This window comes from Osmerus mordax, chromosome 9 (genome assembly GCF_038355195.1).
Source record: "Osmerus mordax isolate fOsmMor3 chromosome 9, fOsmMor3.pri, whole genome shotgun sequence".
NCBI lineage: Eukaryota > Metazoa > Chordata > Actinopteri > Osmeriformes > Osmeridae > Osmerus > Osmerus mordax.
In genome coordinates, this window is record NC_090058.1 from 366,074 (window position 1) to 392,174 (window position 26,101).

At 49.6% G+C, this 26,101-nt stretch overlaps 1 protein-coding gene across 1 annotated transcript; it reads left to right on the forward strand.

The window, feature by feature from the left end:
• Positions 1-279: 279 nt before the first annotated feature.
• fsip1 (fibrous sheath interacting protein 1) lies at positions 280-25,603 on the forward strand. The gene is made up of 10 exons (XM_067243773.1): positions 280-453; positions 602-665; positions 1,157-1,323; positions 2,510-2,588; positions 2,677-2,782; positions 3,250-3,415; positions 3,528-3,644; positions 6,294-6,455; positions 17,955-18,098; positions 24,844-25,603. The coding sequence occupies exons 1-10, from the start codon at positions 280-282 to the stop codon at positions 25,117-25,119; spliced, it is 1,455 nt and encodes a 484-aa protein (XP_067099874.1). The 3' UTR covers positions 25,120-25,603.
• Positions 25,604-26,101: the final 498 nt, after the last annotated feature.

Below are 26,101 nucleotides of genomic sequence, written 5' to 3' on the forward strand. Positions count from 1 at the left end.
ACATTTACCTTTTTTTTTAATTTAGTTTTTATTATGATTAATACATAATAGTAGTATTTTACTGCATATTTTATGTTATTGTGTTTATGTTAACTAATTCAATTTTTGGAAAATAAAACGTAAACGTTCTCTGACCTTTATTTCGAAACATGGAAGAAATTGTTTTCATATGACGTCACAACTGTCCCCTTAGCAGTCGCGTCCTTGGATACCACTATTTCCACAGAAAGTGGTAGCTACAGTAGCTAAATTAACGGTTTTGTGTGTGATATTAGACAGATGGACATCACAAAAGGAAATTTAGATGACATCTCCCGTCCTGCATCAAGTGAACGCTCTCGCCCAGGTAGCCGTGTATCCAGTGTGTCATTATCTGAAGTTGGAAGAGTTTGTCCGCGCAGCCCGATGTCCCTTGTTGTTCTGAGCAGCGATAGCCCAGATACTAGTATTGAGGTAAAAGTACAGCTCCTTCGGTTTAGCTTTTTGATGAATTGGTTGCTGGTACTAAATTACATTGCATGCAATGTAATTTTGTCTCAGAATAGCACAAACGTTGTTACATTACTCATCCCAATCTCTCATATGTACCCCATATCATCAGGACCGTAGCACCAGTTCAGATGAAAACGTCAACTCTCATGATGGAAGTAATTCCTTTGAAAAAGGTAACTGCCTTTTAATATCATCTAGCCTTATTTAATGATATGCAACACATTAAATTTATTCTCCCGAAGAAAACAATTTTGTTCCAATTACATCCAAAGACCTAGCAGATTATTTGCCACAATAACCACACAAATGTAAATGTAAAGTGCAAATACGTAAACCACCATGAAAACCAGGGAATAAGATCTCTCTTTATTCAGAACACAGATGTTTGTGAACGTTTGTCTGCCCTCCTTCCTACATTTTGTCATTTACGCTCTTATCCAGAGCGACTTACAGTAAGTACAGGGACATTCTCCCCGAGGCAAGTAGGGTGAAGTGCCTTGCCCAAGGACACAACGTAATTTTGCATGGCCGGGAATCGAACCAAAAACCTTCTGATTAATAGCCTGACTCCCTAACCGCTCAGCCATCTGACCCCTCTACACATTCCTGACTACTTCCTCTGGGTGTTGCAGCACTTTTAAATTCTTCATCTCTCTTTCCTTAGATTCTTCCACAGACATGTTTGAGGATGAGCATGAAGACCTGGAGATACAAAAGGCCATCTCTAAAATGAAAAGACTTGACAAAGTCCTGGCCTTGAGGATTTCTAATGAGAAACAAGTCAAGCGCAGGAGTGAAGAACTCCATCACACCCTGTGGCAAGAACTGCAGGTGAGACAACATGGAGCCAGGGCAGCAATAGGGCAGCACTAGCAACAGGGGTGGATAGAACATGGTGCTAGGGCAGCAATAGGGCAGCACTAGCAACAGGGGTGGATAGAACATGGTGCTAGGGCAGCAATAGGGCAGCACTAGCAACAGGGGTGGATAGAACATGGTGCTAGGGCAGCACTAGGGCAACACTAGCAACAGGAGTGGATAGAACATGGAGCTAGGGCAGCACTAGCAACAGGGGTTGATATAACATGGTGCTAGGGCAGCACTAGGGCAACACTAGCAACAGGGGTGGATAGAACATGGAGCTAAGGCAGCACTAGCAACAGGGATGGATAAAACATGGTGCTGGGGCATCACTAGCAACAGGGGTGGATAGAACATGGTACTAGGGCAACACTAGCAACAGGAGTGGATAGAACATGGAGCTAGGGCAGCACTAGCAACAGGGGTTGATATAACATGGTGCTAGGGCAGCACTAGGGCAACACTAGCAACAGGGGTGGATAGAACATGGAGCTAAGGCAGCACTAGCAACAGGGATGGATAAAACATGGTGCTGGGGCATCACTAGCAACAGGGGTGGATAGAACATGGTACTAGGCTAGCACTAGCAACAGGGGTGAATAGAACATGGTGCTAGGGCAGCACTAGCAATAGGGGTGGATAGAACATGGAGCTAAGGCAGCACTAGCATTAGAGGTGAGAGAACCATGGTGCTAGGGCAACACTAGCAACAGGGGTGGATAGAACATGGAGCTAGGGCAGCACTAGCATTAGAGGTGAGAGAACCATGGTGCGAGGGCACTACTAGCAACAGGGGTGGATAGAACATGGAGCTAAGGCAGCACTAGCATTAGAGGTGAGAGAACCATGGTGCTAGGGCAACACTAGCAACAGGGGTGGATAGAACATGGAGCTAGGGCAGCACTAGCATTAGAGGTGAGAGAACCATGGAGCTAGGGCAACACTAGCATTAGAGGTGAGAGAACCATGGTGCTAGGGCAACACTAGCATTAGAGGTGAGAGAACCATGGTGCTAGGGCAACACTAGCATTAGAGGTGAGAGAACCATGGTGCTAGGGCAGCACTAGCATTAGAGGTGAGAGAACCATGGTGCTAGGGCACTACTAGCAACAGGCCTTTTTGAGGAGATGACATTTCCCATCCTTTTCTGCAGCAGATAAAGCCCATACGATCTTCTGAAAGTGCAGATGAAGCACAAAACACACGGATGTTTTTGTCCCTGACTCCTACCCATGGTAAGGTTGATTATTCAGAGACGTGTAGAAATACAGCAGTTCCATAAACTGGCTGCAGGTCTACAGTAACATTATCACACCCAACCAGGTCATGAATCCACAGAGAAAGATCACTTTGTTCCTGTGTTTGGGACACAAGTACCCGAACAAAACTATGAGGATGCCACTACACACATGGAAGGAAGTAAGGATCCATCTAACTAATGTCTGAGAACAGGATGTTGATTTACTTGGCAACTTGATAGTTTTGATGTCACACGGTTTGTTTTTGCATTGTACACTAGATGGCAATATAGTTCAGAGAAACAACACCTCAGTCCTTTTACTTATATAAGTGGAGAATACCACAAAGAAAGCAACTAATGCTGGATCTTAAAATGTCTAATTATAGAGATATTTGGTCAGTTGACATGTTTGATTGGCACACTGTTTTTTACTTGCTTCACGCCTGAATTTATGTGTGATCACAATCAGATCAATGAGGTTTATAAGTTGAATAGATGTACAATGGTTATCAATAGCGATTTTCAAAAAGTTAACAGAAGCTGCTAATGCTAATTGAAGTTGGATTCAGTTGAACTGGAAGGATAATTCTAAGTTACATACATGTATGAAATGAGGCTGTGTTGTGTGGACCTGTCACAGTCCTAGAATGCCTCACCTCCCACACTTCCCTCACCTCCCACACAGGTGAAGAGGAGGGCAGCAACACGCGGTCACCTGGAGGGGGTCAGGAGGAGGGGAGGCCCGGGGGTCAGGAGGAGGGAAGCATGTGTGGAGTTCTCAGGAGCAACAAGAAACAAGACTTTGTGAAGAAAAACATTAAGGTATGTCAGAGTTCACGCAAGGCCAGTGTCTGGGTATGTGATATGACTTGGACGAGACTCGCGGCTGTTTGTTTTCCCACTGGGGAAAAAAGATTGACCTCCTTGTCTCCAGTTGGTGAGCGGTGCGGGAGCCCTGGTTGCCATGACGCAGCAGGAGGAGACTCGCCTGGCAGAGCTTCTCAAGGACATCCAGGAAGAGGAGGAGGGTACTGGGCCAGCAGCCTGGGAGGTGGACTCACACCACACACACCACACACACATCCACAATCCTGATGGAGAACATGTGCTCTTACATATGGTAGTTGAGGAGGGTCTATAACTGTACTACATGTAGAGGTTCTATAACATACATACTGTCTGCAGCTGTTGACTGTTCAGATGTGTTTTCATGTTGATGAAGCAGATGTGAAGAGAGAGACATGTCTGGAAGATCTCACACCTGCCCTCCTTCTGTTTGATGCTGGAGCTTTGTGCTAAAGGTCAATTTTTATCTAGGTCACTTCCATGTTTCCAGCCTGCATGTGAGAAATTCTACTCATTAAATAGGAGGCCAGATGCATTTCTGCTCCTTTGAAGGGTCATGTGAGAGTGTGCCTCCTGGAGCAGGCCGCGTTTCACTGTCCCTAGACTCTGGGGACATCAGGTGTTTTCTTTATCAGGTGTGCCCACTCTGCCCCTCATCGGCATGCAGCCCTGGGACGTCCTTCCCAGGGCTGAAGTCTGGTGCTGTATTCGTGGGTGTTTCTTTAGCTTTAAGAACAACGCTGCAGTAACTGGCGCGGTTATCAGACCAAGAGAGGAGCAGATGCCTGGTTTTCTTGATGGGTCAGACGAAGACTTCCTGTTATTGTGAGGCGTGCTGCTATGAAAGGCCATTCACCAGGGAACACATTTGTCACTTGGACTCGGACAGCAGAGATCCAGGTCTGTAATCGTGTTGGTGTGTAAGGATCCAGACAGGGAACTTGGCAGACTCCTTCAGGACTCCTAATCAACCACAGACCTCTGATCTGTGTCCCTCTCCCGGCTCCTGATACACTTCACTGATGCTCCTGTCTCCATGGCTAACAAGCTACCAGCATGTTCACAAGTTCAGTAATCACACCATCGATTGAATAGATAGCTTTTATTGAAGCTGGGCTGGTAGCAAAGCCAAGCCTAATGCATTGTGGTACAGGCTGGTAGCAGAGCCAAGCCTGAGGCTGGTAGCAGAGCCAAGCCTGAGGCTGGTAGCAGAGCCAAGCCTAATGCAGGGTGTCGCAGGCTGGTAGCAGAGCCGAGCCTGAGGATGGTAGCAGAGCCAAGCCTAATGCAGGGTGTCGCAGGCTGGTAGCAGAGCCGAGCCTGAGGATTGTAGCAGAGCTGAGCCTTGAGTGGTTGGTGTAGGCTGGTAGCAGAGCCGAGCCTGAGGCGGTTGGTGTAGGCTGGTAGCAGAGCCGAGCCTGGTGCTGATGGAGGCCGGTAGCAGAGCCGGGCCTGGGTTCCTGGGAGGATGAGAGTGTGATTAGGGGATGCAGAGATGGTGGAAGTGATGTGGATGGTGCATGTATAGTTACCGGGGAGGTGATGTGGATGGTTCATGAATAGTTACCGGGTATGGACTCGGGGTGTGGCGGAGAGTCCTTATGGGTCACGGCCGAGCAGCGGCTCAATCGGATCCCCCGGGGAGCCTGGATAGACAGGGAGAAGCAGAGAAAAGGGGAGGGTGACAAAAACATGCCAGCACAAGGATCAGAACAACGGAAGACACTTTATACAAGCCTCGTAATTGATATGGGGAGTTTGGTCGCATTCTTCCGTGCTTTCGCTAGGCTGATGCGTATGAAGTTGATTGGAGTTGGTGCGCATTCTTCCGTGCTTTTGCGATTTGCTTGATTGGAGTAGAGGAGGAGTCTTGGTGCGCTATCTTCCTCCCGAACTTTAGTTAGTTAATCTAACTCCCTTTCTGGTTACCTGGGGGGATACTCATTCAGGACACAGACACAGGGCCCTGGAAATGCTGGGTCTTCACCAATAGATGCAGGAGAAAGTAGTCTCCTGCATCAGGTTACAGATGGACTCTACAGCAGGGAGAAACATGCTGGGGCTCTAACCTGCTTTCCTCTGGCTCACCCTTATTCTGAACTCGATCTCATATCCTTTCATGGACAGCATTTAAAGCAATTTATTTCAGAAAGCCTTTGAAAAGGCACCAAGAGATGCATTAGCAGACATGGGAATCAATCAGCTGGATTCTGAAGTCTGATTCTAAATACAGTGACAAAGTTAGCCCAGCTTCAAATGAATAGTTTCGCATAATCAAAACACCATATAAAACAGCTGGAGTAAGCCCTGAACCTGGCTTTAGGTCCTGGGTGTGTGTGCTAGTTCATAAGTCACAGGGTCTACTGTGTGAGCATGTCCAGGTTTCCCTCCTCACCATCACTGGGAGCTGACATCACAGCTAAGGCTTGGCTCTCGCTCAGTCTGAGACTGAGCTTAGCACCAGGGCTGCTGTTCAGCTCTTACCTCATCCTCTACCCAGCCCAGATGAGCTCACCCTGCCCCCACAGCCCCCCCCCTCGCTGCTTCATTATGATATAATCTGGGCCCAAAGGGACAGTCCCTCACGGTGAGGCAGAAGCGATTGTTAAATATTTGATGTTAAGGGAATTCTTAGCACGCTCCTCGGAACACAGTGATCAGCAGTGTGTGTGTTTCCAAAGTAAATACAGAATGCCAACTGGTCAGGTTTTGACTGTCCCTCCATATGAGTATTATTGTCCAAGTGAATAAGATATATTCCAATGTAACAGGCGAAGGCAACTTCCACTTAGTGCTGTTCATATTCAGAGGAGGCTTCTGATGCTGAACCAGAGCTGTGGTTGTGTGTCCCCAGGGAGAAGGGTGGGTGGTGAGAGTTCCATGTGGCCATGGCTACACCCCAGAACCAGCCCTGCTAGACCAGCTACTTCACCTCGACTCCAGGCTCCAGCTCCTCCTTCCTGTCGAGGATTTTCTGTCTGTGAGAAGCCCGTATCCTGACCACAACCTGCCCCAGGTAGGGACTACACAGCCCCACTGTCTGGAGTGGAATAGCTCTGGGTTCACTAATAGGCCATTATCTTCTGAGAACAGCATCTAGCACTGCGGTAAGTCAAGGGCGTTCTAGCTCATTACAAGGTCAACACAGTGGGTAGTCAGCAGCAACGTCTTGTAAACTGTTTTGTTTATAGGGCTCCAGGAGCCCCACACCCTCTCCCAAATTAACATTCTGTATTGTGTGAGATTCTGCCATAACGTTGGAACTAGAAGTTGACTCAATCTTTCCACAAGATCCATGCTTAAAGTAGCATAGTTTCCTCTTGTTAAATCATAACATCAGCAAATTGGGTAGGCCCAATTTGGTAGGCTTATTAAAGTTAAGGCTGAACTAGTGCTTCTGTCTGTCGGCCTAAAGGCTGTGTCAAACCTTCACTTGATCTGCTTTGTAATAGAAGTCTTAAGCGATGGGACATGTCCACTATTACATCTGTGCAGATTTACCCTGGGTCTGGTCCTAGACATGAGCTCACTACAGATATCTCCCAGCCTTATCGTACCATTTACACCAGATGGCATTCTGGTCAGACATCTCATGTGCCCATGCTGTCACTGGGGAAGATGTTTTTGAAATCACTTGGCCTTCTAGGATGACGTTTCGTTCACCCTGGGTACTGTTTCCTTCTTTCACTTACTGAGTCACAACATGGAAAACATGTGGCCCCCGAATCTCATTCTTGGAACAACAAGTTGATGTGGTTTAACATCCTTAGACTGTATTTATAGTGTTGGACGACGCATCCTTTCTTTATGGGATTTGATCTCTCTCTCCTTTCTCCTTCTCTTTCCCCCTCTCTCTCTCATCTCTTCTCAACTCAATTCAATATGTTTTGTTGGCAAAAATATTTTGATTAAACGGTGTTGCCAAAGCAGTCCACAGTGATGGGACTCACTCACTCTCACACACACACACACCATATATTTACTCAACGAGTCTCTAAGTCTGGTTGTCATTCTTAGTTGAGCAGGGAGAGGTGAGAGTAATGATGCCTGAGGGAGAGGTGAGAGTAATGACGCCTGACCAGGCCCATGATGACATGTCAGCCGCCGGTGCAGGGTGCCGGTGCAGGGTGCCGGTGCAGGGGGGCGGTGCAGGGTGCCGGTGCAGGGGGGCGATGCAGGGGGGCGATGCAGGGGGGCGGTGCAGGGGGGCGGTGCAGGGGGGCGATGCAGGGGGGCGATGCAGGGGGCCGGTGCAGGGGGGCGATGCAGGGGGGCGATGCAGGGGGGCGATGCAGGGGGGCGATGCAGGGGGCCGGTGCAGGGGGGCGATGCAGGGGGGCGATGCAGGGGGGCGATTCAGGGGGCCGGTGCAGGGGGCCGGTGCAGGGGGGCGATGCAGGGGGGCGATGCAGGGGGGCGATGCAGGGGGCCGGTGCAGGGGGGCGATGCAGGGGGGCGATGCAGGGGGGCGATTCAGGGGGCCGGTGCAGGGGGCCGGTGCAGGGGGCCGATGCAGGGGGGCGATGCAGCCCTGGTTTAACTGTTTGGTCAAACCGAAGAACCTGTCCGTGCCATGCTGTTTATCAAGAAAAAAAAGGTCACTTCCAACCTGCCTAAATCACATTCTACAGTTAAAGTTAGACAGCACTCAGTAAATCACTGAGAGGGGTCGTTTATTCAGCTTCAAAAGCGGTAAATCCAAGCGTGGTCGTAAAACTAAATATGCTTTTGTTTTGTGGTTGCCTTTCTTCTCTGCTGTGGCTTCCACCAGTGTCCTGATTGAAACCGTTTGGGAGTTTTGGAGCAACCTGCTCACATGCCACAACATGCCAACACACACATGAACACAGCATGAACACAGCATGAACACAACATGAACACAGCATGAACACAGCATGAACACACACATGAACACAGCATGAACACACACAAGAACACAGCATGAACACAGCATGAACACAGCATGAACACAACATGAACACAGCATGAACACAGCATGAACACAGCATGAACACAGCATGAACACACACATGAACACAGCATGAACACACACATGAACACACACATGAACACACACATGAACACACAAGAACACAGCATGAACACAGCATGAACACAGCATGAACACACACATGAACACACACATGAACACAGCATGAACACACACATGAACACATGTGAACACACACATGAACACAGGTTTTAAAGAACCAGGAGCTCATGTAGGATGAAGCGTCATGTCTCTTCCCTGTGTCTGACATGTTTCTTGATTAGCACGATAACCTTAAACGTCAAATACACCCACTGATTGCTGCTGGAATCATCTTTCTTTAGACACATCACATCAGCGGGCTGCTACATTTGATGTTTTATTGAATTACTCCTCTATGAATCCTCCCCACATCAGGTGATCAAAGCTGGATGAGTCTGAATGCTTCACTCTCCAAGCACCAGCAGCCAAAACCAGGGATTTATTTTCCCAAGAATGAGCATCCAACGTCAGCAAACCCAGATTCATGTAGTTTGTTTCTACAGGAGGACTTCTACTAGGGTCTGAACTCATAATGTAGTGTGTTTCTACAGGAGGACTTCTACTGGGGTCTGAACTCATGCCAGCAGTGTTGTACCAGTAGACCAGCCAAGCCTCTTTGTTGCCACAGGGCACCCTCCCAGCAGAGGCAGCCTCCCAGCAGAGGCAGCCTCCCAGCAGAAGCAGCCTGCCAGCAGAGGCAGCCTCCCAACAGAGGCAGCCTGCCAGCAGAGGCAGCCTCCCAGCAGAGGCAGCCTCCCAGCAGAGGCAGCCTCCCAGCAGAGGCAGCCTCCCAGCAGAGGCAGCCTCCCAGCAGAGGCAGCCTCCCAGCAGAGGCAGCCTCCCAGCAGAGGCAGCCTGCCAGCAGAGGCAGGGCTGTAATGACAGGGCAGGCAGGATGGAGGGATGCCAGCTCCAGAAACAACGTCTCTCATTTGGAGGCATTAGTGCATCCAGCGAAGCAGCTGGAACTGAGCGTGTGTGATTCGTGCTGACCTAGACGACCCTGGCGTGGGGGTTGTCCTCTCTGCATCCTGGTTCCTAGAGACACAAGACCTACTGCTTCCTAGAGACACAAGACCTCCTGCTTCATAGAGACAGGCGGTAGATGGAAGAGCTGATGTAAGGGAACATATCGTTAGATTTTTTCCAACAGTATCTGATTGAACACCATCCTTCATTCAATCAGGCTTTAATCTGGGAATATATTTGCCTGGTAACTCTTGTCGTTGTGTGACGGCTGGTTGCGTGACGGCTGGTTGTGTGACGGCAGGTTGCGTGACAGCTGGTTGCGTGACGGCTGGTTGGATATTTTGGATGCAAAGCAGTGAGCTCACTCAGCCTCTTTAATGCGGTCGCTGAAAACCAGTTTGACTGGATGGTGAGTCAGAGACCAAGGAAGACGCGCCCTTCTGACCAGCGCAGTGTGTCCTCCACATGGCCGCTGCACTGAGGCCGGCGCACTGAGGCCGGTGCACTGAGGCCGGCGAACTGAGGCCAGCGCACTGAGGCCGCTGCACTGAGGCCGCTTCACTGAGGCCGCTGCACTGAGGCCGCTGCGCTGAGGCCGCTGCGCTGAGGCCGCTTCACTGAGGCCGCTTCACTGAGGCCGCTGCACTGAGGCCGCTGCACTGAGGCCGCTGCACTGAGGCCGCTTCACTGAGGCCGCTTCACTGAGGCCGCTGCACTGAGGCCGCTGCACTGAGGCCGCTGCACTGAGGCCGCTGCGCTGAGGCCGCTGCGCTGAGGCCGCTTCACTGAGGCCGCTTCACTGAGGCCGCTGCACTGAGGCCGCTGCACTGAGGCCGCTGCACTGAGGCCGCTTCACTGAGGCCGCTTCACTGAGGCCGCTGCACTGAGGCCGCTGCGCTGAGGCCGCTTCACTGAGGCCGCTTCACTGAGGCCGCTGCGCTGAGGCCAGCGCACTGAGGCCGCTGCACTGAGGCCGCTTCACTGAGGCCGCTGCACTGAGGCCGCTTCACTGAGGCCGCTGCACTGAGGCCGCTGCACTGAGGCCGCTGCGCTGAGGCCGCTTCACTGAGGCCGCTGCACTGAGGCCGCTGCACTGAGGCCGCTTCACTGAGGCCGCTGCACTGAGGCCGGCGCACTGAGGCCGGTGCACTGAGGCCGCTGCACTGAGGCCGGCGCACTGAGGCCGCTGCACTGAGGCCGCTGCACTGAGGCCGCTGCACTGAGGCCGGCGCACTGAGGCCGCTGCACTGAGGCCGCTGCACTGAGGCCGCTGCACTGAGGCCGGCGCACTGCAAACACAGCTTGGTGGATGGGTTCAATCTTTAAAACCCTCCCCAGCTGGGGGAAGGTCACCCCATCACTCCACAGACTCATAAACTATGAATTTGAAGAAAATGTTCCCCCACAAGACATTTTTACACTATTTACTTCAACTGTGTATAACAAGGACTAGGTTACACAAAACAAGATGGTTGCCGATGTGACAGTTGTGACAATACACTGGCATTAAGCATGATCAAATTTTGTAGGCCCTTTTTTTTCTGTACTCTGAGTACTTTTGTTCAGTACTTTTTATGAGAAACATTGTGTGCCTTGGCTTTAATATGACCAGAATAGAGTAGGCCTAGGCTAATTGTCATGGTAGAATCAGGCCAGTGGAATTTTCAACAAATCAGCTTGATTTCCTCTCATCTTTTGCCATTGGAAAGATAAGCGTAGCATTTATAGCCTGGATATTAAAGGAATACATTTCTTATTGAAATATTAAAAAACACAACAAGAAAGCCTGTTCCTGGGTAACTGCTCTAGTATCCAGTCCAGCTTGGGTTGTTGGTAAATCAGATTTGAATTGTTGAGGACAAGCTCTTGCTGGCTGCTGAGATGGTATGAACACCTGTTTGTGATGATTAAATCCATCATTCAGTTACAGACTATAGCCTATATTTTGTCCACAGGAGAATGTAGACGTCATTGTCATTTGGTGGGACACATTTTTCCCACTCAGAAACAGAGTAAAACAACTAGACTCCACACCCTTTCAGCCCTGTAATCTCAAACTTTATTGTCTCTTTATAAACTATTTTCCCATTGGTGTTTTCCTCAGAAGCTGTGGTGTTTACAGCTTTGGTTAAGAATTATTAGTCAGACATGAAAACTGGTGTTATAGTGGACTGTAGGCTACACAACTGAACCACCATGTCTGTTCATGCAGCTGTATTCATCACACATGGTGAGCCATTCACGTTGAAGTTGGAAGATTGTTTTTTGTGAGAAGCTGCTCATCTCCTCTAACTTTGACAAAGTTGAAATAATATTATTGATGTAGCGATTCCTTCAGCATTGGGACAGGAAATGACATAATTCCACTGCAGTCCTCTGTACGTGTGTGGATGGATGACTTGGCACTCTGCACACCTTCACCAACACGGCGTCTTACACAGTCTGTCTCTTAAATTAAAGATATAAAGTCACTGTAGAAGATTGTTAACAGCTGAAATGTAAGTCAGATATTGTGCTTGACAACATTAGTATTGCTAGAACAGCTTTCAAGGCCGAGTGCAAAAAAAAACAGACTTGGGTCAGTAGTTGTTTGGTCCAGATGCTTTGGATAGACTTGAAAGCGTTGAATATATTCCTCAAGTTTCCTCTTCCAAGTTATTTCTGTGTCATTGTTTTGGCAGTGTTCTCTGCTCCTGATACTGGGGACTGAGGTACAGAGGGAGGCTGGTGATACTGGGGACTGAGGTACAGAGGGAGGCTGGTGATACTGGGGACTGAGGTACAGAGGGAGGCTGGTGATACTGGGGACTGAGGTACAGAGGGAGGCTGGTGATACTGGGGACTGAGGTACAGAGGGAGGCTGGTGATACTGGGGACTGAGGTACAGAGGGAGGCTGGTGATACTGGTCTCCAGAGCTGCTTCAACTGGAGCAGGATGAAGCAGTCAATCGAGGTTAATTTAGGGAATATTTAGAGAACATTGAGGGTTGTAGAGGACATCCCACTCATCTTTCAACAGAGTTTACAGACAGACATTTTCAAAGCCACAACCATGCACATCATCTAAAGGGTTTAGCTTGATCCTTCCTCGTTAAATGTCACGCCTGTAATGCTAAATTCAAAACATATAGCAATCAATAGATTTAGTCCAGTACTCTCTCCAACATGCTTTGTGAGGGGTAGATAAACCAGCAGGTTTTGATGTCTGCAACAGCGATCGCTCCAGACCACCCTGAGTTGCCGAGGAGGAACTATGAAGTCCAGATGATCCAGCATGTATCTTGTAATACCTCAGGAATGTCCACCAGCCATCCAGTCATCTTCGAGCGATCCAGTGTGCTGTTGTAAAAACTCAGTCTTTGTTATAGGGGAAGTTGGACACAAGCTCATATCAGAAGTGGAATGTTTAAAAGATGTTCCTGTGAGACCCTCCTGTGTGCTCATCCCATGGTCCCATCGTCCATGTCAGTTACAAGTATGGCTAAGCAGTGATCCAGCCAGAGATGTCTGTTAACGTAGCGGTGATCCAGGGAGAGATGGCTGTGTTGACGTGGGGGTGAAGGACATGTTGCGTTGACACTGACACTCATGTCCAGAGCTGGGGGAGCAGCAGGGCTTCTTCCCTCTCTCTCTCCCTCCATTCTCCTTTCCTCCCTCTCTCCCTTGCTCTCCCCCTCCCCCAGTGCTCCTGAGTCCTCTCAGCTTGCTGGATCCTGGCTGCCTCAGCACTCGTTGAGAGGCATGTGGACTGCGTTGGCAGGTCGCCTGGATCCACGTAGCACAGCCCTGAGAGAGAGAGAGAGACAACCCTGAGAGAGAGAGAGAGACAGCCCTGAGAGAGAGAAAGACAGCCCTGAGAGAGAGAAAGACAGCCCTGACAGAGAGAAAGACAGCCCTGAGAGAGAGAGAAACAGCCCTGAGAGAGAGAGAGACACAGCCCTGAGAGAGAGAGAGAGACACAGCCCTGAGAGAGAGAGAGATCCCTGAGAGAGAGAGAGAGAGAGAGAGAGAGAGAGAGAGAGAGAGAGAGAGAGAGAGAGACAGCCCTGAGAAAGAGAGACACACAGGCCTGAAAGAGAGAGACACAGCCCTGAGAGAGAGAGACACAGCCCTGAGAGAGAGAGACAGTCCTGAGAGAGAGAGAGAGAGAGAGAGAGAGAGAGAGAGAGAGAGAGAGAGAGAGAGAGACAACCCTGAGAGAGAAAGACAGCCCTGAAAGAGAGAGACACACAGGCCTGAAAGAGAGAGAGAGAGAGAGAGAGAGAGAGAGAGAGAGAGAGACAGCCCTGACAGAGAGATACAGCCCTGAGAGAGACACCCAGCCCTGAGAGAGAGAGAGAGACACAGCCCTGAGAGAGAGAGACAGAACCCTGAAAGAGAGAGATACAGCCCTGAGAGAGAGAAACAGCCCTGAGAGAGACACAGCCCTGAAAGAGAGAGGGATACACAGCCCTGAAAGAGAGAGACACAGCCTTGAGAGAGAGAGACACAGCCCTGAGAGAGACAAACACAGCCTTGAGAGAGAGACAGCCCTGAGAGAGAGCCCTGAAATAGAGAGAGACAGCCCTGAGAGAGAGAGAGACACAGCCCTGAAAGAGAGAGAGACACAGCACTGAGAGAGAGAGACACAGCACTGAGAGAGAGAGACACAGCCCTGAGAGAGACAAACACAGCCTTGAGAGAGAGACAGCCCTGAGAGAGAGCCCTGAAATAGAGAGAGACAGCCCTGAGAGAGAGAGAGACCCAGCCCTGAAAGAGAGAGACACACACAGCCTTGAGAGAGAGAGACAGCCCTGAGAGGGAGCCCTGAAAGAGAGAGAGACAGCCCTGACAGAGATAGAGAGAGACACACACACACGCACAGCCCTGAGAGAGAGAGAGAGAGAGAGAGAGAGAGAGACAGACAGACAGACAGACAGGACCACACAGGGCTAACAAGGCTGTGGCCCACAGCCCTCTGTTCTGGTCCATGCTGCTTCCTGCATTGTCAGTAAACACTGGTCTTGTTTGGCAAGCACCCTAGAATTCCCTGAAGTGTAGTCACTAGTCATGACTTGCATGGAAAAACAACAAGCTGAGAGATCGTAAGTGCAACCGTGACCTAATTAGTTGTGTTGTTATTGCTGCCGTCTGTGAGATGGATCTGCTGCGTCTGGACCAGTAAGGATGCAGCTGTGGTGCTGGCAGAAGGAGGAAAGACGGGACCCTCGCTGGAGCAACTTCCCCTCAGGGCTCGCCTTAGTGGCGCCCTCTAGCTGCGGTCCGCAGCTAGAGGGCGCCACTCTAGCCTCACCTCACCCTGCAGACCTTCTAACCTCACCTCACACTGCAGACCCTCTACCCTCTAATCTCTCCTCAGACTGCAGACCCTCTAACCTCACCTCACACTGCGGACCACAATCTGGGCCCAGAGTGAAGCTGTTGTAGCACAGAGTCTGGTGATGCTGGGCCAGATGGGAGTGTGGATTTCTTCAGAAGCACGTTAATCAGTTCACCTGAGCAACGATGACTGGCTCAGTGTGTTAAAGGACATCAGGTGTGTCCTGTAGCCTGTTGGAAGCCTGGCTAATACACCACACTTAATAATAATAATGTAATCACCGTCCTAAAGGTCACCTTGTTGATTACACCTGTCAGATGGTACGTACGTTGGATTATCCAGGTCATATTTACTAACCCAGTTCTGTTTCAGCCAAACTCAGAAACAGTACCAGCCCTGGATACTGGACATGACTGAGAGAGAATAGAAATGACAGAATGAGTAAATATATGCTCTGCTGTAATATATCCTCATTCACACACAAATGACCATGTAAAGGCCAAGTTGAAGTTGAGTTTGATCTCCCTGATTGGAAGTGGATCAAGTGCTGCAACAATAATGATCTTCTGAGTTAAGCTGCAAATATAATCCTATTTGACATTATTCCCTTATGTAGAAAAACAAAGGCTTGATTATTTTGGCTTCCCCAAACTATCTGACCTAGATATGAAGTAAGTATTCAGCAGCAAGTCAAGTAGCGGCTGGTGGAGGGCAGCCGGAGTCTGCTGGTGGAGGGCAGCCGGAGTCTGCTGGTGGAGTGCAGCTGGAGTCTGCTGGTGGAGGGCAGCCGGAGTCTGCTGGTGGAGGGCAGCCGGAGTCTGCTGGTGGAGCGCAGCCGGAGTCTGCTGGTGGAGGGCAGCCGGAGTCTGCTGGTGGAGGGCAGCCGGAGTCTGCTGGTGGAGCGCATGCCTTGTGATCTCCAGGGGTCCAGGGCAGGCTGCAATTACAGCCTGTCCAACAGCAATAAACAGGCTGTCTAGAGAGGGAGGATGTATCTGTTGTCTATTAAGGTCAAGGAAAAAACGTCTGTTGTTTTACAAGTGATGAATAAGTATATACTGTAAGTGAGATTTACTTTCCCTGCTTGGTAGGAACATAACATCAGTCGATATGTTTCAGATCCTTAGTGTCCTCATTTCAACAAACTACTTAATCTAGATGAAATGTCTGCCAATTGCATTAACTCAGTTGAACTTGTGGTGTACGGCTGCATGCCTGCTGTTGTAATGATCATACTGGGCTGTCAGCCCTAGATACATGGTAGGAATTAGCCGTCCGATGACATACACTGGTGTGAGAGGAATGAGGGCAAAAAGGAGAATAAAGTGTGGTTTAAAGTCCATCTCCCTCCAGAACTACGGCCATATAAGTACATTGGCTATGAATTTCTCATTAAGATGAGGAATGTTGAACTGATTTTCTGTGTGTATGTTAATAACTGTTGCTGTAATCGGACAAGTGTTTTAAAAGAAAGTTGTCCATATAGCTGTGGCAGAGTGATTCAAAATAATCACCTCCTCCATTATCTCCAAAATAAGTCTAGGCTATATATTTTATTTCAGTTCCAGACTACAGTTCTTGTAATTCTTTAAAGTAAAGCAAAATAAGCCGTCTTTTCCAAACGAAATAAACGGTCTCCGCCAGTGATCTTCTCTTTTTTAGAAGCTGTACTTAGTGGTGAGAGATGGGCAGGAAACTACACAAGACTTCTGGTTTTGCCTCGTTCAGTACGATGGGCTCATCACTAATGCATGGTCCAACCTGGTCCTGGTCCAACCTGGTCCTGGTCCAACCTGGTCCTGGTCCAACCTGGTCTGTCCTGGTCCAACCTGGTCCTGGTCCAACCTGGTCCAGCTTATGGAGTCAGTGGAATTGTCTGAAGGTCTCTAATAATGGCCATCTTGCCTCAGATAGTTGCCCGATAGACAAGCCCACACAGGCTCTCTCACTCTGGGGGTGGAAGGCTTGCAGCCACACAGGCTTGCTGTGTCCATGCGTCTTAACTCGGTGTAGAGAGATCAGGAACACCCTGCCAGTGTTTGGGTTAGAGGAAAAGAGTGGACAGGTCCTCCACAAGCCAATAAGGCCATGAATCTGATCCCTTCTCATAGAGCTCAGCTCAGATTAAACAGAATCATAAACGTGTCATAACAGATTTAGGAACTTCATAACCCAATACATAATAATCTTCTCCAATTCCTCTTTTCCTATAACCTACCATTTGCCAGACAGTGAGTCTCACTTAACATGTCGTAGTTTTATGAAATATCCATCAATTTAGCAATATTATTTCACCCATAGGAGAGCCTTCTGACCAAGGGAGAGGGAGACATCCGCCACATAGAGCTGGCTGGTTTGTCACCAAAACAGCCGTGTGACAGCAACATCCTCCCACAGCCACATTACTGCTGCGCTGCGGCTGTGCTGTCCTCTGAGACTATATTTATAGAGGCCAGTTTACGACCTGAGTCCAGGTCAGGTTTTGGTCACTTTCCCTTATTTGTGTAATCCTTTAAACTTATTCTTACATTTCCAGTGTTGAAATGATGTGCCTTTTCTGAAAATCTGGTATATTACACTGTATAGTATTAATATATTACACTGTCTGGTACTACTATATTACACTGTCTAGTACTACTATATGACACTGTCTTGTACTACTATATGACACTGTCTAGTACTACTATATGACACTGTCTTGTACTACTATATGACACTGTCTAGTACTACTATATGACACTGTCTAGTACTACTATATGATGCAGCCAGGACGCAGCGTCTGAGGGATAGGCATCCTGCAGCCAGGACGCAGCGTCCTGACGCCCCCTTTTCCTGACCCATTTTCATGGTTTACTTTGGACGAGTCGTGCTGTACTGAGAGCCCCCTCACTTGCACGTGGACTCTATAAAGATGTCATTCCTGTTGGACCCCAGGAGGTAGCTGTGGGTTCCCAGCTCTTCTGAGGCTTTTTCTCCATCTCTCATGCTTCTCCCTGCGCACAAAACAGGATTTTAATTTGACAATTTTAATGTGTTATCGTTATGGCACACGACTGATCATGTGATGAAACACTTCTCTCTGATTCTCTGTGAGGGGACTCCTCCCCGTGTGGCAGCCTTGATGCGGCTGATGGGAGTGACATCTGTCAGACCTGACCTCTAGCTGTGAGAATGATAGCTGTGTTGTGTTCCAGGTGCGGCTGGCTGGCTGGGAGCGCAGGGGGTCCCGGCCCGGAGAGAAGGTCCTGCAGGACATCAGGGAGCGCAGAGACCAGGAGAGGCGTCTTGAACAGATCCAGCAGCAGCTGGAGAACCTGGGCCAGGGCCAGGAGCGGACTGTGAGTTCAAAGCTTCTACACACACACACACTCTTACACTCACATACACACTCTCTCACACACACACTCTTACACTCACATACACACTCTCTCACATACACACTCTCTCACACACACACTCTTACACTCACATACACACTCTCTCACATACACACTCTCTCACATACACACTCTCACACACACACTCTTACACTCACATACACACTCTCTCACACACAGACCCACTCACACACACAGGCATAACCATAGTCTTGACTCATTCTTAAACACTCATTCTCACAAACTGACACGAGGAAGGCACATGCATTCATCATACAGAATACTTACACCAACTCACATGGACTGTTATGCTCTCTCTACACACACCAACCATACAAAGTACCTCATTCTTGTCACTGTAGTAAATATAACACTGAAAACAATCAAGCACTTAAACACTTCTTTACAGGCTAAACTGCTGTCCTGTAATCAAGTCTGGTCCAAAGACTTAAGGTAACAATTACTTTGTGATTGCTGTGGAACATTTAAGGTTCTCTCAACGTTGTTTAACAACCTTAATTAAATGTCCTGGACAAACTCCACATACTTCAATTGGGACCTTGTTAACTCTGTTGATGGCCTTCGTCCAAGGAGTTTAACAGGCCCTTGTCATTCTTCCCTCCCATTCCACATCTCCTGTGAGCCTGGTGCAGGTTCAGGATGCTCAGCAGAGTTATAACCACAAAACGAACATGCATCTCAAAGCCCTGTCGCTAAAAGACCTTATCATGAGAATGTCTCTGAGACAAAGGCTGATTTGATTTCTTTATCTGCTATAATTTATTGTGCAGCAAAAAAAGCTTAAGAACAACAAGTAATTTAGCTGTGTCACTGTACGACCTCACACAATACCCTTCTGGGGTTCATTAAAAGATAGCATTCATTGCTATCTTTATCCTATGTGCGTTTTAACAAAAGTGTTTAGTGACATAGCTTAACAGTCTTGATCCCAATTTAGTCTTTTATAGATTGACGTTAGGGATTGCCATGGTGAACCACAGCTGGATGTATGCATGAACAGAATCAGGTTCCAGGGTTAAACAACCACACCCCAACATAAAGACTGCCATGAAGTCGAGACCTATTCTTGGGCTTGTTAGTGAGAAACAAAATGCGATTTATGTTCGCTAATGAAGGCAAAATCCTTTGGTGGATAACCTTTTTTAGATGACTGAACATCAAAACCACCAGCCTTAATAATTGTTGTTGCAAGGGTAATTAGGTTGAGACAACTTCTGGTGTTGCAGACTTAAAATAGACTCTGGGACATTCTGAGGAGACATTCCAGTGTGAGGCTCGTACTAGTAGACTGAGCCGTTTTAAACAGGATGAAACTGCTTTAGCTTGTTGGTGTTCCCAAGTGACGCTCATACACAAGAGACATTCCATTCTGAAATGTAATTCATTATTTTTTTTGAATAGTTGAAAAGGATGGAAAAACTATCCTCTTGCCACATCAGCCCTAACTGCTGTAAACTAGCTGGAATAGCAGGAGGCCTCTAAGGCTGTGAGGCAGAGAGCTCCTAACTGCTGTAAACTAGCTGGAATAGCAGGAGGCCTCTAAGGCTGTGAGGCAGCGAGCTCCTAACTGCTGTAAACTAGCTGGAATAGCAGGAGGCCTCTAAGGCTGTGAGGCAGAGAGCTTTTCTTCCTCCAGCCCTGTTTAGTCTGACTCCCTGGAATGCAACAATTTGGGGAGCAGGGAAATGTTAAAAGGCTTAGTAAAACTAAACTGTTTATGTTTAGGTCATAGATTTATGACTGAAAACCCCCTGCTGCTCCTCGCTGTGATGGATGTCCTGGTGGAACGCTGACTGCTTGTATAATATCTCTTATTTAATCAGTCATATTAAGTGCTGCAGATGCACCTATTCTGACATTCCCAACACTTTGTTCACCTCATTTATATTTGTACCTGAATCTGCCCTGACCCTGGCATTGTCTGCATCACCGCCACTTCCTTCTTCCTGTTCCCCTGAAACACTTCTCTCCTCCAGTTGCACACGGTTTGAGAATCAGAATTCCCATCAGCACACAGCCTGACCTCTCAAACCTTCTGTTGGCGCTGTATCTTCATCAGCTGATGAAGGGAGTCAGGTGGCTGAGCGGTGAGGGAATCGGGCTAGTAATCCGAAGGTTGCCAGTTCGATTCCCGGTCATGCCAACTGATGTTGTGTCCTTGGGCAAGGCACTTCACCCTACTTGCCTCGGGGGAATGTCCCTGTACTTACTGTAAGTCGCTCTGGATAAGAGCGTCTGCTAAATGACTAAATGTAATGTAAATGTAAGCTGGAGCTGAGCGTTTTAGCACTCCAACATCATCAGCAGGAGCTGAGCGTTTTAGCACTCCAACATCATCAGCTGGAGCTGAGCGTTTTAGCACTCCAACATCATCAGCATGAGATGAGCGTTTTAGCACTCCAACATCATCAGCTGGAGCTGAGCGTTTTAGCACTCCAACATCATCAGCTGGAGCTGAGCGTTTTAGCACTCCAACATCATCAGCTGGAGCTGAGCGTTTTAGCACTCCAACATCATCAGCAGGAGCTGAGCGTTTTAGCACTCCAACATCATCAGCAAGAGCTGAGCGTTTTAGCACTCCAACATCATCAGTCATGTCTGTCTCTGTAGACTGGGTTTCAGAAACTCAGCCTACTGCCACCACACCTAGTTATACCAGCCTCTTCACTGTCCAGATGAGTTCCTTCAGCACTGTCTGACTGAAGAGGCCTGCCATGAACACACGGGGAACATTTCTGTTCAGAGCAGGTAGAGCTAGGCTGAAAGGAAATATAACACAACATCTTCTTCTTCATCTCCTGCATATTTCTCTGGGCCCCATGTTGGGACTGTACTAAATCTGTTATGTTCAGTATTCAGGTTTTCTTTGCACACAAGCCCCTCTGTTCTGCCAGCCTGCTTTTTTAACACTGTTCCCCGCTGGCCTGTCCAGGAAGCTCCATCCTGGAGGGAAGGCCGGGGGAATGTGGTGCCGGGTACCTCAGATGGCTTTAATAAAGAGCCCTGCTCGGGCCGTGTGGGGAGACAGGGAGGGAGGGAGCTACACCTCCTGGAATCTTTCCCCGGCTGGATGAGGGCAGGAGGACGGCTAGGGGGCTGCTGCCAAGGAGTGGGGTCTAGATTTCATACTGGAGAAGTATACCTACTCTGCAGTAGCTTGTTTACTTTTCTGACACTACAGACTTTATTGGGACTAACTCAGCCTGGTGAACTAGCCTGCTAACTCAGCCCGGTGAACTAGCCTGCTAACTCAGCCTGGTGAACTAGCCTGCTAACTCAGCCTGGTGAACTAGCCTGCTAGCTCAGCCTGGTGAACTAGCCTGCTAACTCAGCCCGGTGAACTAGCCTGCTAACTCAGCCTGGTGACTAGCCTGCTAACTCAGCCTGGTGAACTAGCCTGCTAGCTCAGCCCGGTGAACTAGCCTGCTAACTCAGCCTGGTGACTAGCCTGCTAACTCAGCCTGGTGAACTAGCCTGCTAACTCAGCCTGGTGAACTAGCCTGCTAGCTCAGCCTGGTGAACTAGCCTGCTAACTCAGCCTGGTGAACTAGCCTGCTAACTCAGCCTGGTGACTAGCCTGCTAACTCAGCCTGGTGAACTAGCCTGCTAACTCAGCATGGTGACTAGCCTGCTAACTCAGCCTGGTGAACTAGCCTGCTAACTCAGCCTGGTGACTAGCCTGCTAACTCAGCCTGGTGAACTAGCCTGCTAACTCAGTCTGGGGAACTAGCCTGCTAACTCAGCCTGGGGAACTAGCCTGCTAACTCAGCCTGGAGAACAGTGAGCCCTCAGTGAGGTCATCTAGGCTGAGGGGTGTGTGTGTGTGGGCATGAACTTTTTAGTGTGTTTCTAATGGGTGTGATGGGATGTTTTGGCAGATGTTGATGGATTCATCTCCAAAGATATCCTTCTCAGGAAGGAATTACTCCTCCTCCTCCAGAGGACCTGCTTCCTGGAGCTTGAAAGCCTGAACTAGGTCAGGTGATGTCGATGTGTGTGGGAAATGAGAGTCTTCATTCGCAAGTGTGATAAATGGCATTGCTGATATAAAACTGAAAGTGTATAGCTAGATCAGGATGCCGTGCCCTTGTGGCTCCAGTGGAAGTCTCAGTCTGCAGCAGGATCTATGGATTTGCCATCTCTGCCTCATATTTCACATGTTCTTGACGAGGCTGTTGAGGCCAGGTAGCCGACCACAAGGTGCTCTACTTCCTGTTGCTGGGAGTCTGCTTGTAAGCATGCTTCCCACTGGACTCCCACTTCATCTTCTCAGACTGCCGGTCTGATAACCCAGCTCCGCTCCAACACCAGGTCTGATAACTCAGCTCTGCTCCAACACCCGGTCTGATAACTCAGCTCTGCTCCAACACCCGGTCTGATAACCCAGCTCCGCTCCAACACCTGGTCTGATAACTCAGCTCTGCTCCAACACCTGGTCTGATAACCCAGCTCCGCTCCAACACCCGGTCTGATAACCCAGCTCTGCTCCAACACCCGGTCTGATAACCCAGCTCTGCTCCAACACCTGGTCTGATAACTCAGCTCTGCTCCAACACCCGGTCTGATAACCCAGCTCGCCTCTATCAGTGTCTAGCCAAGCTGAACTGCCTGGTTCCTGTTTCAGTGGTTACCTTTATAAGAGGGTACAGTCTGCAAACATGCCAGCTCTTTGAAACAATTCACCTCTCATTTCCTTTGGATGGCTTTCCTGTCAACACAGCACTTTCCTCTGTGTTTGCTGGCAGCTGTAACTGGAGTGAGGCCCAGGCGGTGGCTCAGGAGAACAGGCTGTGGAGAGCTTACTGTCCAGTGACAGACAGGGGAACACACACCAGAGACTCCCCCAGCCTCACCCCCCTGTCCTCCAACCCCCCAGCTTCACCCCCTGTCCTCCAACCCCCCCCCCCCCTTTTTCTCTCTGTATGGACATGGGACTGGTTTATGTCACCGATGGTCATTAATATAGAATGTCCATGGGGGCACGTTTTTAAAATTGTAATTTATGAACACTAGAGTGTTCATAAATTACAATTTTAAAAACGTGCTGTCTGCCCTGACATGCCTGTAATTGTTCTGTATTGTTTTTATGGTGGTGGTGTCAGGTTGCAGGAACGGCTCATTTAGAGTTGTTCACACTGCCATCCTGTCCTCGTGTCCCCAGCAGCAGCCTCTGAATCACCAACCAGACAGTTGGTTAAGTACGGAAGGTCAAGTATGTCTAATGCCCTCACAGTTCTTATCAGCACACATCCAGTGCACTGGCCCTTCTCAGGCCCCTGGAGGCAGGCTCCTGTAGGCAGGCTCCTGGAGGCAGCGTCTGGAGGCAGGCTCCTGGAAGCAGGCTCCTGGAGGCAGGCTCCTGGAGGCAGGATCTCTGGAGGCAGGCTCCTGGAGGCAGGCTCCTGGAGGCAGGATCTCTGGAGGCAGGCTCCTGGAGGCAGGCTCCTGGAGGCAGGCTCCTGGAGGCAGCGTCTGGAGGCAGGCTCCTGGAGGCAGGCTCCTGGAGGCAGGCTCCTGGAGGCAGGATCTCTGGAGGCAGGCTCCTGGAGGCAGGCTCCTGGAGGCAGCGTCTGGAGGCAGCGTCTGGAGGCAGGGTCTGGAGGGAGGGGGTAGACTCAGTTCAATGTCACCCGAGGATCTTTAACCTTTGATCTGTCAGTGGGGACAGAACGACCCAGGTTGTCCCAGGAGCTCTAGGTGAGTAGTGTACTAGCACACCACCTCATCATGACCTGAAGCCTGCCGTCTAGAAGCCTTCTGCAGGGTTACAGTGGGACATCTGACAGGCAGTGCGTCGTGGTGTCGGAGGGTGTTCAGAAAGAGAGAAGGCTTATGATTGAGAAGATGTAATGGTTTTGGCCGAGGGGGCCCAGAAGAGATGTGTATGTGTTTGACTTCCCTGTGGGGTGGATGAACACACGTGTGTCTCTCTACACGAGACCTGAAACCACCATTACTAAAGTAGAGGTCACCGGAGGTCAGAGATGAATGGTGCTTGGGTTATAAATATAGATAAATATATTTATGGAGTTTATTCAAAATGAGAAAGGGTTAGGGTTACTGTCTGGTATATCTCTCATTTATAGACATTTGAAATCTGTCATCCTGGTAACCTATATTTCTCCAAGATGACTTGTCTCCTTGAACTCCTGCATTCCCATAAGGCTCTGGGAAGACTCTGACTTATCTGCTGGAAAACAACTTGGTGTCCAACTGAAAGTTTTTTATGCGCCTGGAAGTGTTTTATGCAACTGGAAGTGTTTCTGCCTGTGCTGTCCAGCTCAGCACAGGGGACTTCTGGATGTGCAGTTAATCATCCTGAAATACCTATGCAATCACAGGTCAGCAGGGGAAGCAGCGCTTCATGTGGAGTTATTGGAAACAAGTCTCTCTGAAATGTGTCTGCAGGGGGAGGTTGTGCAGAGTAGCATCCACAGACAGTAGCAGGTTTCATTGATACTGAGCTCTAAAGATGTTTAGTCTTTACTGGTGAAACTAGAAGAATCCGTATAATATCGAAAGCATCAGTTCATGGGGATCCATCCTGTTATTATCACGACACTGGCCTGCTCTGGATGAAAGCACCAGATAAATGCCATATTATGTGACATAACAATATAATAGAGGAATAACATCCATTCCATGACTTCACCTGTTGATTGTGTGTGTGTGTGTGTGTGTGCAGAGTGAGCCCCCAGGCCTGCTGGAGGAGCAGCTGAGGACCCTGCTGGAGGAGTGTGTGCAGGCCCAGAGCAGAAGCTGTGCACTGGGGAGTGGCTGCAGAACAGGAGACACCACCCCGGGGGATTCCGCTGATGCTGACAGTCTGCTGGGCAGCCAGACCCAGCTCTCTGACACGCTGCTGTCACAGCTTCTGAGAGACGCCTACACCACCGGGACCACCACCAGCCAGCAACCACTCCACATGGCCCCAGACAGACCACCACATGGCCCCAGATAGACCACCACCAGCCAGCAACCAGTCCACATGGCCCCAGACAGACCACCACATGGCCCCAGATAGACCACCACCAGCCAGCAACCAGTCCACATGGCCCCAGACAGACCACAACATGGCCCCAGATAGACCACCACCAGCCAGCAACCAGTCCACATGGCCCCAGACAGACCACCACATGGCCCCAGATAGACCACCACCAGCCAGCAACCAGTCCACATGGCCCCAGACAGACCACAACATGGCCCCAGATAGACCACCACCAGCCAGCAACCAGTCCACATGGCCCCAGACAGACCACCACATGGCCCCAGATAGACCACCACCAGCCAGCAACCAGTCCACATGGCCCCAGACAGACCACAACATGGCCCCAGATAGACCACCACCAGCCAGCAACCAGTCCACATGGCCCCAGACAGACCACCACATGGCCCCAAATAGACCACCACCAGCCAGCAACCAGTCCACATGGCCCCAGACAGACCACGACAATCCAGCAACCAGTCCACATGTCCCCAAACAGACCAGCACATGTCCCCAGATAGACCACCACATGTCCCCAGACAGTCCACCACATGTCCCCAAACAGACCAGCACATGTCCCCAGATAGACCACCACATGTCCCCAGACAGTCCACCACATGTCCCCAAACAGACCAGCACATGTCCCCAGATAGACCACCACATGTCCCCAGACAGTCCACCACATGTCCCCAAACAGACCACCACGTCCCCAGATAGACCACCACGTCCCCAGATAGACCACCACATGTCCCCAGACAGACCACCACGTCCCCAGATAGACCACCATGTCCCCAGATAGACCACCACGTCCCCAGATAGACCACCACGTCCCCAGATAGACCACCACGTCCCCAGACAGACCACCACGTCCCCAGATAGTCCACCACATGTCCCCAGACAGACCACCACGTCCCCAGATAGACCACCACGTCCCCAGACAGACCACCACGTCCCCAGA